Source organism: Helobdella robusta, assembly GCF_000326865.2.
Source record: "Helobdella robusta unplaced genomic scaffold HELROscaffold_3, whole genome shotgun sequence".
NCBI classification, from domain to species: Eukaryota; Metazoa; Annelida; class Clitellata; order Rhynchobdellida; family Glossiphoniidae; genus Helobdella; species Helobdella robusta.
The window spans coordinates 8,583,478-8,596,226 of NW_008704501.1; the positions used below are offsets into that span (position 1 = coordinate 8,583,478).

Sequence of the window (12,749 nt, forward strand, 5' to 3'; positions counted from 1 at the left end):
ATTTGAGATGAATTAGTCATATTAATTAACTAACAATGTCAACGGACCACGGTCTATGTTGTGTGGACATAGAGTTTAGGGCTTCTGAATATGTTAATCCGGCCCTGCCATTAGAGGTTTTTGATAACTCTCGTGTATTTTCCATCAATGTCCAAATTTTCAAATCCTTCCATGAGCTCCACGTGTTTCAAGCCATCAACAGCTTTAGAGTGATTGACAAAACATATAAACAAGTCTTTCCTCATTTCAATCGCTCGTCCACTGATCATTCGTAGCATAAAGATAGGGTTTTTTTGTGCCACAATAATAATAAAAATTTGTAATTCAATAAACACATTTTTGAAACAAAAACAATAATTTCAATAAATAACAAAGTTCAAATAAGAAAACGAAAAGGCGGTTAACAAAAATCCAGCATTATAAATTACAGTTTAAGATAAATAAAGTAAATTTGTACTGATGTTATTATTATGAATGCTATTCATTCGTAATGCTTCGTACAAATATTTAAATCATTAATTATTATCCTTTTCTTCCTCTTTAAGTAATGGTGAGCAACAACGGGACGAGGCTGGCGCAAACTCCAGTGCCAATCTTTACAGATCTCTCTGCATCTTCATGGGATGAGTGAATGGATGGGTGAGTGAATGAATAAAAAAAAGTATAGCGAATGAATGAATTACTCATTTTATGAAAATTAGGTTAAGCAGTTTACAAAAAAGTTGAAATAAATTTCTTAAAAATTTTAAATTTTTTTCCTTTGCCGAGGGCATCTCTAAATATTTCATATTTAGATTGAATTCACTTTTGATTTTCTTCAACTTTGTCCTGATTTTACAAACAACTGGGTTATGATAATAAGCCACAATAAGCTAACTCCGGGGTAACTTTTGCATTGTATTGATAAAACAGCATTTTGAAAAATTTTATTATTATGACTTGCGTATGGTTTATATAATTATATAAAATAAACCATACACCATAGTAATAGTAGTAAAATGTAACAAACCATTTGCAGGAGGTTTCTCTGGAATGATATTAATCACAAAAAATATGTATATCATGAAAAATAATAATTATAATTTGATTATAAATAATAATTATTATAATAATTATTGTAAACTGACCTTTAGGTTTAGTGGTCTCACTGTAGTCTATTAAATAAAAAGCCTTACTCTTAGTACCAATAGCATATGTATTATTATCACTGCTATCATAGTAGTCGTCACAAATGGAAGAAATAAGTTGAGTTGAAGTCAGCACGGTGGTAATCTAGAATTCTCAATCAATTGATTCATTCATATGTATATTATGGATAAAAATAGTTATAATAAAAATCAATCAATCAATCTTCGTTTTGTGTCCAGAGACCCGGTTCCCCGAGGTAGGACGTAGTTATAATAAAAATAATAGCTATTATTATCACTGTAAACTGACCTTCTTCAAATACAGTAGTCTCAGTGCCTATTAAATAAAAATGCCTGATGTTATTTATGATTGTCAAGTTGGCTACGCATAATTTTATAATTATTATTATAATTATATTTAAGTATAATTGGTTTTAGTGTTAATTATTGCAATTATTCCTGTTATTAATATAAATATAAATACGTGAACCTCACTTAAGTAATAGTAATTAGATGAAACAAACCCTCTGTGCTAAGATGTTCTAGAATATGAATTCCAACAAATAAGCATATAATGGATAATAATAATTATATTATAATAAATATAATTATAAAAAACTGACCTTTCCCAGCTTAAATAAAAATATCTGATTGATAGTAATTACCAAAAAAAATTATAGTACGAATAATAACAATTATAATTATTGTAAACTGACCATCGGGTTTTGGGATCTGGTCGCCTGTTAAATAAAAATGCCTGATGTCATTTATGATTGCGAAGTTAGCTACGCATAATTTTATTATTATTAGTATTATTATTATATCTAGTTATCAGTGGTTTTAGTACTAGTAGTATATGTATTATTATCGTTGCTATTATAGTCGCAGTCACAAATGTAAGAAAGAAGTTGCTGAGTTGAAGTTCAAAAGTCAGTACGGCGGTAATCTAGAATACTCAATCAATTCATCCTATGTTTCAATCATTCATTCATCCTTTTATTCATCCCTACATCCTTTCATTCATTCATTTACTCATCCATTCGTTAACACTAACTAAATAAAGATTATCTTTAGTAAAGAAAAACAAAGTTGAGGAATTGTGTTACTAAAAATATAAAAAACGCATCATAATTTTTTTTCCCCTAAGTATTGCAATTATTCCTATTATTAATATAAATAAATCAATTTTACTTAAGAAATAATATGAAACTCACAATTACTATAAACGATGACCGAACTACTATTTGCAGCTCTATATGATTCAGAGATGATGACGTTGGAAGCAGTGCATGTGCAATTATACATACCACTCACGGTTAAGGTCAAAACATTAGTATCTGATGTGACATGACTGTTGCTGCTGCTACTACTTCCATCATCATCTTGTGGAATGCATGAGATGCTATATGTTGGCGGTGGCACTCCAACACCGTTGCAAGTGATCGAACGATCAACGCATGTATGAGTGCTGTTGAATTTAACATCTGTAACAGGCTCTGGAGGGTTTTTCATTAAAAAATATTCAACTTCCAAACAAGCCTTGCTCTACTTACTGTAAGAATATCTTTTTCAAAAGCAAACAACAAGTTTACCCATAATCAAAGCAGGTAAATTTAATTATGAACCAAAGCAAGCATCAAATTATTTTATTCTCTTTCTTTCTCTCTCTCCCTCTCTCTCTTTATTGTTTGTACAACTTTGCAAAAATTTTACGGGACATATCATTGTTCGTCTTGATTTTGATATAAATTATTAAAAAAAAATAATCCACTCACTGTAAACTTTAACTGGTTTGGTGTAATTGAATCTTGCTTCATATAATGCTAGATCTGAATTTTTCTTAAAAGACCACACGTACTTGAAGTTGTTTGTGGCTCTGTAATCAGCTGGAAGAGTTGTACTAATATAAAATGACGTTAATTTTGAAACAACATTGAAATCAGCTTCGAAGGAACCAATCGGATCCTCTCCATTGAATATCGTAATTGTGTTTGGAGAGGCTTGTGAAGCACCCATGTAATAGCTGCCAGAAATGTCGATTGTCATGTTCTGCCCATCCATTAAAGTCTCTGGAGTTATGACCATCTCCAAATCTTTGTCTCCAAGAAAAAATTGTTTAGTTAGCAAATTATTGACAGCAGACATATATATTACACTGCATCTAGTTAGAAAAAACGAAAATATCTAACAGTTCTTATCTTTCATAAATCTATATAAAACAATTACCTTTAACAATGAGAAGTTTCACTATGTTATTGTCTGTGTAGCACGTAAATGTTCCAGCTGCTTCTTTAACTGCAGTAAAATTCTGTTTAAATTTTAAACTCTGAACTTCTGTTGCCATCCAAGCATCACTTGCACAACCTTCCCTGGACCAACTGACCCATGCACCGCTGGTTGTGAACAACACATCAGGTGAAACCTCTGCCAGACATGCTGCAGAAATAAAAGTTGTTTAGGGCAAGAAAAGTTAATAAAAAAAATAATGGTTGATTTGTCAATATCATTTGGAATTAATAATTAAATACCACTTTTAAATGAAAATTGTTTTCAATGATGACTCATTGATTGACAATATTGATAATTGTGGTTTTTTAGTTAACAGTTTAATATTTTATAAATTTTCAATGGTTAATTTTTGTGCTTAGTCTAGTCTCTAGTGTCTAGTCTAGTCATCATTTAGTGGCAGTGTCCTTTAAATTTAAAAAAAATTTTTGTGTGATTTGCATATGATCTTCGCCATCTAAATTACTGTAAAAATTCATTTAATAACAAAATAGTATATATAAATATTGAATTTTATTTTAGATTTATTATGATTGCAACTTATTAATTTGTGTGGTACCTCACCTGGCAGCGGTGAGAAGCAGATAAAAATTATACAAAAAACGGACATTTTCTGACTTCAACTCAAATTTTCGACAAAAAAGTTTAACAAAAGCAAATTATTATTAATTTTATATTTAAAAAAATCCGGTTTGAACGCTAAATTTTATATAAACTTCTTCCCCATCGTTCGCGAAATAGAAAGTTATTATTCAAAAAAATTAACAGTAACTTACGTAACAAATATGAATAAATTAACTAGCGCTATACAATATCTATAATTGTGTATATTTATTCATATACATCTATACACACGTACAGCGGGTATTTGCACAGTATATACAATGTATACCGTCATACATTTACATTAAATACACACATATATGTACGTAACATGTAGATAAATGGAAGATAATTTTATCTTTAAATAAATTTTAGTCATTAAATTTGACATTTTGTGAGGAGACATTTCTATCTTTCTTCTTCTTCTTTCTCGTGTCTTACCCTTTCAGGCCTTTGGCGATCATCGACCTCCACAAAATCCGATCTTTAACACTTTGTAGTAGTTGAAATGTGGTGATATTCAACGAGGACTTTACAAATGTTATTCATTGTTGACCGCGATCTCTTTTTCTTGCAATCTTTCCAGGAGTTGTTAGATTTTCCATTTTTTCCTTTCGCATGATTTGACCGAAAAACTGCCCCGTCGGATTATCTGTAGTAATTTTTTCTTTTCATTACCGGACTGTTTTAATAAATCCTCATTCAAAGTATGAGAGGGCTTTTTAATCATACTATGATTGACTTTGGCTTTTTAATCATACTATGATTGACATTGAATTCAATTGAAAGAACAACTATATTTAATTCTACTAATACTAGTATTAGTACTACCATTACTACCACTATAACTACCACTACTAACATTGCCGCTATTTAATTACTACTTTACTTTAGTTAATTACAACTAATAACATCATTATATTAAGGTCTTAAACAATATTTTCAAATTAAATTTTTCCATTAGTGAATTGATTAATTAATAAAATTAAATGTCATTTAGAAAACAAAACAGAATTAATCATTATAGACTTAAATTCAATGAAATCTTAAAATTAATTTGCTCGTTCGTTAAAATTTCCCCTGTTGGTTCATTAATAAAACTGGTCTTGCCGAACAATCTGAAATGTTTTTGGTAAATTTAATGAGAATGAATTGAGACAGAGAGAAAGAAAAAGAGTGGAAATGAGAGAAAAAGAGAAAGAAAGCGAAAGAGAGAGAGAGAGAGAGAGAGAGAAAGGAAGAGAGGTATATGCATAAACGTCACTACTTTTAAGATTCTTCCAGGTCCTAAAAATTTCATTGCCAGAAGGCGGTTTATGATTGGCTAACAGTTTAACCCCTGGACTTCTGACCAATGATTGGTCAGCTGAGCAGGCATCCTGCAAATATTCACAGTCCTCCACGTTCGCTGGTATGATTTGTGAGGTCGTATGGGGTCAAGGTCATAATTTATATTAAGCTACAGTTCTCTCGGTAAGATTATTTTAAATAAGTAAGTTTGAATATGAAAAGATTGTAGATCGGCCTAGTTAGAGCAAAGTAAAGCAATTATTTCGCATCATTGAGTATTCAAAATGTATGAAAAAAGATTTAATGAATAAAATTTAAAAAGATATTGGCCGTGATGGGGCACGTAAGAACGCCATCTTCCGTAAATATTTGAAGGTCGTGATAAAGGTCAACCACGCCCCCATTGACACTGACGTCATTTCCTTCCGTACCTCCCAATCCGGCAGCCATAGCGTATACCTCCACCTGAATTCCGTACCTCAACCCGGGAGATACCTGATGTGTGTGAGGCAGTAGTGAAAAAAGGAAGGATGAATTAATAAGTGAATGGATGAATGAAGAAATGAATGCTTGATTGAACGGCTGGGTGGATAAATGAATGACTGAATTAAATTAACAAATTGATAACATGACTTCAAAATTAGTAAAACAATTTTTTAAATATTTAAACAGCGGCAGATGGATCGGTCGGTACCATGAGAAAATCCAACAGTTTCGACAAAAAACCGAACTAACAAATACGAGGTCGTAAACGGCTCGTATACCGGTGCTGGGCGGCGGTTGCTTAACTCGAAACTTTTTCGACTCCAAGTTGAAATTTTTCAGGTACATCACTGCTCCGTACGTGTTTCCTTCTTTGATGAGGCCGAAATTTATTTGGTCAGTAAGTAGAACTAGTTTATCGGTTAGTTGCTGTCGTTGATGTGGTTGTTGTTGCTGCTGTTGTTGTTTTTGATCCTCCCATAAACTGTATAAACTGATCCTCCCATAAACTCCCGGCCTTTCATTAAATTCAACTTCAGTTCCAGCAATTGCGTCATCGTAAGAAGGAGCGGTGATATTAGTAACAGCCGGAAAACAGAGTTTATTAATAGAGTTGGACTCTAAAATATCAATAGCGTTTTTAAAACCAATTTCCGTTATTTTTATCGCTCCTTGTCTGGCGACATTAACGAGTAGAACCGGTTCTTTATTAGGAATATTCGTTGGGATTTCGTCTGAAAAATTGAAAATTGGTTGACTGGTTTGAAAGTTCGTTAGTGGTCTCTGTTTGATGGTTCTATCGGAGCAGTCATCTAAGACATTTCTTACGCTGCTGTTAAATCGGAATGATTCCACCTCAATGTTCTCGGTATTAGTGTTGTCATCGTATTCGATATTCGTAATCGGTTCGACGGTTTTCTCGATATCATCTTCAGCAACTTCGTCTTCTTTTATATTGGTGGTGAAATTCTCATCGAAACAATTACATCCTAACACTATTTCTTGGACGGGCTCACTTTTAAACTTTTGCATCATCCTAACTCTAAGATTGTCGGCCATTTTTATTTCTTCGTCTGTTCTGTTATCTATGATTTCTTTGCTTTTTTGATCTTTAGTTTTCAGCATTACGTCGTCGCTGTATCTTTTGATGGCTTCCATAAGTCTGAAATTGTTAAAAAATATGCTGACAAAATGTTTAAAAATCTGTTTCATCTTTATCATCGTCATCATTATCACCATCATCATCGTCATTGTTTGTGCAATCATCATCAAAACTATCACCATCGGCATCACAATCACCATCATCTCAATCACTATCATTCAAGCACTCACTTCATTCTCATCTCCTTATCTAGCTTGGGATATCCAAATATCTTTCTAACCTCAACAACCTCCAAGCCATCCGCCTTATTGCACTCATCTTCCGGATCCCCGAAGCCGAAATCACAACCTGTCCATGATTTTACGTCCAATCCTTTACCGCCGGTTCGCTCCATCTTCGGCCCATTTCTTTTTTCCTCCTTGGCGGGAAAATTTTTAAAATTTCTTGAGAGCAATCCCATGGGAGTAATATCGTCCGGATAGGAGCATGTGAATTGTTTTTTGTTACTCTTCTTGATCGCTTTATTTTTTACGAATAATCTTCTCGTGATAGTGATTGCCGACGATTGGCTATTGGGATACAGAGTTTCATTCAAAACGTGAAAGTCCGGATTTCGCTGGGACTCTTCGAGGAGGTTTTGGACAGTTTCGGACCTGAGAAGTTCGAGCCCTGTTGTGCTGCTGCTGTCATTTGATAGGGAGAAGATTCTATAATCATCTTCGTCCACGTTTGTTACTGGATGTTGGTCGTTCGAGTCTTAATTTTTTAAATAATTTTAGTTAATTAATTGGTTAATAATTAATAAAAAAATCAATAAATCATTCACCTAATTTTTCATTTCTTCATTCATCCATTCATTCATACATTCAGTCATTCATTGGTGTTTTTCTAGAATGAAAAAGGAACCATAACCTAAATACTCTGCCAGGCATCCTTCGAAATTAACATGGTAGTCGCCGTTTTTCATTATCAAGTACTTCCGGCCCGTCACATCCCTGGTTTCAATAATTACGTCACCGTCATGTTTCAGAAAATAAACGCCTCTATCTTGAGTTATCACGTGTCTTAGATGAGTTTCGAAGTCGTTTTTCAATTGCCGTTTCATGTATGCTTGCTGTTTCTCATGTTGTTGTTGTCGCTGTTGTTGTTGCTGCTGCTGTTGCTGTTGTTGTTGTTTTAGTTCATCGCAGACATAATTACCACTGTTATCATAATCGGAATCATTATCAACACCAACCCCATCGTCGTTATCATCATCATCGTCGTAGTGGCCGCTGCTTCTTCTCTCAAGTTGGGATACATTTACATAATCCACACCGTTAAAATCGCAATGATCCAGGCCGCAGAAATAACAGCCTGCCCCATCACGATCATTATTATTAACATTGTTATAATTCTCACAAGCACCGCCAGTTTTACCATAACATTCACTTTCATATTCAGCAGCGAAATTCCCCATCGCTGCCGTGTTACTAACAACAAACTTCCCAATTTCCGGTGTTTTCCCGCCATTTTTGACACCAAAACTCCCGAAACAACTACAATCCTGATCGCTACTGGCCCGTCTGGTGGCGCCTAAATAAACGGCCACACCGCACGAACTGACGGCAAGTTGTCCGGAATTTTCCGGGCAGACGACGTACGATCCTTCGGGATAGCCAATCACGTGGGTCTTTTCGCGCTTAAAATAGACGTCCATCTTGTATCCGTCGAAATCGATCCGGGGTAGTTTGGGGTGGTCGACCGTGAAGTGGGTGGTGACGGATTTGTCGAATTTATCGCACGTGGCATCTACGGGTAGGGGGTTAGGGGTTGTTACTTATTATTATTATTGTTATTTTTATTATCGCTACGTACAGTGCGGGATAACTTGCATGGAGGATATCCTCGTGCAGTCTTCGTGCTCTACGACCAACAGGCCGTTCGGTTTCTTAACTATCACTACGTTGTCTTCCCGGGTGGTCACTTTCTGTCGTTCATTTTTCATTCATTTATCAATCCATCCAACCGTCCATCCATTCGTTCATCTATCCATCAATCACCACATCCATCCATCTCAAAAATAAACACGCACGCACACGCGCGCACACACATGCACGGACACACACGCACACACACAGACATACTTCGTTGGTACGCGGGTCTGTGACGGTATAGACACGCACACTCCGACACACCTTAATGACACCATCTTTTAAACCTTGCATATATTTCTGTCCATCGGGCCTGATAGTCACCCAGACCCACAAAATTTTAGGTTTTAAAGGCTGCACTTTTTCTGGAGTATTGGCGGCAGTTCCTTTACTTTTTAGGGGGGCGTTTTTAGATTTTTGTTGAGGGGTTTTTTCCCCTTCGAAATGGTTTGTTGCTGATGGCGTGGCGGTTTGTTGCGGTTGCTTTTTGGCTGTCTTTACTATGAACGGTTGGTGAGATTTTTTAATTTATTGTTTATTAATTCGTCCCTCCACCTTTCCATCCATTCATTCATTCATTCGTTCATTCATTTATTCGTTCATTCATTCATTCATCTATTTGCCAATTAACTAATTAATTCATTCATGGATTCATTCAACCAATCATTTTTAACGTTTTTTAAAATCTGCAGTTGTTTCAATATCGAGGTCGTCATCATTTTGTGTCGACTCGCTGGCAGCCATTTGGCATAATACTTTTACCGTACCATCGGCGAATAGAACCTTGAATGAATGAATGAATGAATGAATGAATGAATAAATGAATGACTGACTGAATGAATAAATGAACGAATGAATGAATGAATGATGGACAAACCTTTGCCGATCCATCTTTCATCATAATCACAACATCACCATCGCTTGTAATATACCTAGATTAATAGTAATAATAATCGTTACTCATTAATTAATTAATTCATTCATTCATTCATTCGTTCGTTCGTTCATTCATTAATTTACTCATTCATTCACAAACCTAGAACGCTCCTTTTTAAGATGAAGTTTAAACTTGCATCTATCCAATCTATCAATCAGCCCACAAATATCATCATCATCAATTACGTCATCATCATCGTCATCATCATCATCATCGTTATTGTTATTATTATTGTTATTATTATTATTATTATTTCTTTGCTTATTGCTGCTGTTGTTTTGTGGTGGTTTCGTCATTTTAATGAGAAGTTTGCGGTTGGAATCATTAAACACCGGAACCCCTGTTGGTTGATTGGTTGAATGATTGATTGGTTGATTCCTTCATTCATTCATTCACTCACTCATTCGTTCAATCAATCACTCACTCATTCATTCGTTCGTTCGTTCGTTCACTCATTCATTCATTTGTAGATTTATTGATCATTTGAGACAGTCATGTATATCAAAAAAAATTAAACGATAAAAGATGAATTTGAACAACAATTCAACCAGTCAATCAATCAGTCTACCAACCAAGCAGTCTAGCAACCAATCAGTCTAGCAACCAAGCAGTCTAGCAACTAGCAAACCCACCGATGCAACTCTCCAGCATAAACACAATCTGCCAGCCGTCAGAGGAGCAAGCATACATCTGTAAAAATATTTGTTGTGGCTGCTGTCGCGGCTGCGTGGGCGTTGCAGTGTTCGTTCTCGATGTTAAACTACCAGAATCCTGTACATATTTTTATTTCACTCAATGAAATAAATAACTAATTAAGATAACTAATTAGAAGCAGTTTGTTAAGCAGCTAATTACTCCAAAATTTAAACACTCCTCCATTGACCGTCGCTAAGCAACTGCTGCTGCTGCGCTACCATAGCTGCTACTACTAATACTGCTAAACCAGTATAAATGAATAAATAATACAGGCATCTCCACTCACACACACACACACACACACACACACCTGCTTAGCTTGGCTGGCTTTCGAGGGTTGAGTTTTTCTTGACGAATGTCTATTACCACCTCCACTCACACCTCCAGCGTTCGTTGACTGTTCGATTTTTATTGGTGGTTCGTATAAGGGCGGATCGTAGGGGGTGCCTAAGTAGGTAGAGAGGGGTTGGGATATAAAATGTAGTTTGTGTTTAATCTGAATGTGTGGCAGCAAGCAGAGCGATCTGGAGCACTGTTAAATTATTGTTCATTCAATTACAACTAACCGTTTTCTGGTTTTCCATTGCTACCAAAGACACTAAATGAGACACGAACGCCGCCAGAAAAGTACCCAACAAACGACGAAAACTCTCCAACAGCTCGATGCATCTTAGGGGGGTTGTAAGGTTTTTTGGAGGGGGTGGCTTCAGGGACTTCCGCGGATTCGGTGGGCGCGTTTTTTTTATTTTTTTTCGATGAGTTTGAGTTAAGTGATGATGTTGACTTTGTTTGCTTGGCTTTGCCTTTTTTGTTGCTATTATTAACAATTCCACAGTGATCATCATCGTCATCATAATCATCACCTCCTCCTTCTCCATCATCATCATCATCATCACCGCGAGAACAAGGATCATTACCGCCGGCGTCAAAATTTCCAACATCATCATCATCACCTCCACCGCAGACGTTAGCATCATTACCATAACCGCCAGCGTCATCGCTGAAGTGTGGATTGGTGATGTGGACTGTGAACTGGTGGCCGTCCTTAAGTAGGGAAGCTCTTAACAGCAGTCTGTCTGTAATGTTATGTTGTTCATTCATTCGTTCATTCATTCGTTCAATCGTTCATTCATTTATTCGTTTATTCGTTCATTCATTCATTCGTTCATTCATTCATTCATTTATTCATTCATTCATTTGTTCATTCATTCATTCATTTGTTCATTCATTCATTCATTCATTCACTCACTCACCATTCACCATGTGAATTCTTTCGACCTCCAGATTGCCTCCATCTTTCGTCATGAGGTTGCTGGAGAGGCCACTCACCCCAATCAACTCGTCCGACATATCATACCCTAAGTACTGATAATGATAGCGGATACAACAACAACAACAACAATAATAATCATCATCACCATCATCATCATCATCATTCTGTCAGCGTAATCATCATCAGCATCGTCATCATCATCGTCGTCGTCATCATCTTACTTACGTAACAAATTTTTGGCAACTCAGTGACTATCTTGGTCTCCTTTTCCTTCTTCCCACCACTACCACCACCGCCCTCCTCACCATCCCCAGCGTCGTTCACTTTCTTTTTTGCTCCTCCCTTTTTTCCTTTCTTTTTGTTCTCCCTATCGGAGGCCTCATTGTCGTCGTCGTCGTCGTTGCTGTGGTCGTTGACGTTACGACTTTTGCTTCTTGTGGTCGTGGGTGAACGCTCAGATTTCTGACGATGATGGTGATGATAGTACTGATGATGTTGATGATGATGACGATGATGATGGTGATGGTGGTGGTGGTGGCGTTTGTGATGATGACGACGATGATTGTGATCAATCAACCACACACACACAACAACAAACAACCACACACAACCACATCAACTACAACAACTACACACAATCACACACAGCCACAACAACCACACACACACACACACACTTTTTTTACTATCTTCTTCTCTCTCTTCTTACCACCATCCCCGCCACCACCACCGTCGTCGTCGTCGTCTTCATTTCCGGTCATCATCGTCTTCTTTCTTGCTATTGCCATCCCCTCCTTTTCTTCCTCATCTTTCAGAAGCTGTGCCTTCATTGAATTAGCCCGGATGTAAAAGCTGTCACCAAGTTGCGGAAACTGACATCTAGGTTGTGATGATGATGACGATGGTGGAAGTGATGATGATGATGATGGTGGTGGTGGTGGCGAAGATAGTGATGATGATGAAGATGATGATGGTGATGATGATGATGATGGTGAGGATGATTACCATTAGTACCTTTTCACTTTAATGATGACATACA

The 12,749-nt window shown here is 36.1% G+C and overlaps 1 protein-coding gene across 1 annotated transcript in view; it reads right to left on the reverse strand.

The window, feature by feature from the left end:
* Window positions 1-4,561: 4,561 nt before the first annotated feature.
* Window positions 4,562-12,749, reverse strand: part of HELRODRAFT_161955 (hypothetical protein) — a gene marked incomplete at both ends in the record, with an annotated part of 15,645 nt that continues 7,457 nt past the window's right edge. Inside the window, 16 exons of the mRNA XM_009021824.1 lie at window positions 4,562-4,668; window positions 5,346-5,424; window positions 5,721-5,801; window positions 6,042-6,951; window positions 7,122-7,626; window positions 7,804-8,682; window positions 8,749-8,860; window positions 9,069-9,259; window positions 9,479-9,587; window positions 9,682-9,736; window positions 10,080-10,081; window positions 10,748-10,884; window positions 11,004-11,513; window positions 11,691-11,802; window positions 11,936-12,172; window positions 12,388-12,589. Of these exons, the coding sequence (XP_009020072.1) occupies window positions 4,562-4,668; window positions 5,346-5,424; window positions 5,721-5,801; window positions 6,042-6,951; window positions 7,122-7,626; window positions 7,804-8,682; window positions 8,749-8,860; window positions 9,069-9,259; window positions 9,479-9,587; window positions 9,682-9,736; window positions 10,080-10,081; window positions 10,748-10,884; window positions 11,004-11,513; window positions 11,691-11,802; window positions 11,936-12,172; window positions 12,388-12,589 (4,228 nt within the window). The remainder of the gene's footprint in view (window positions 4,669-5,345; window positions 5,425-5,720; window positions 5,802-6,041; window positions 6,952-7,121; window positions 7,627-7,803; window positions 8,683-8,748; window positions 8,861-9,068; window positions 9,260-9,478; window positions 9,588-9,681; window positions 9,737-10,079; window positions 10,082-10,747; window positions 10,885-11,003; window positions 11,514-11,690; window positions 11,803-11,935; window positions 12,173-12,387; window positions 12,590-12,749) is intronic.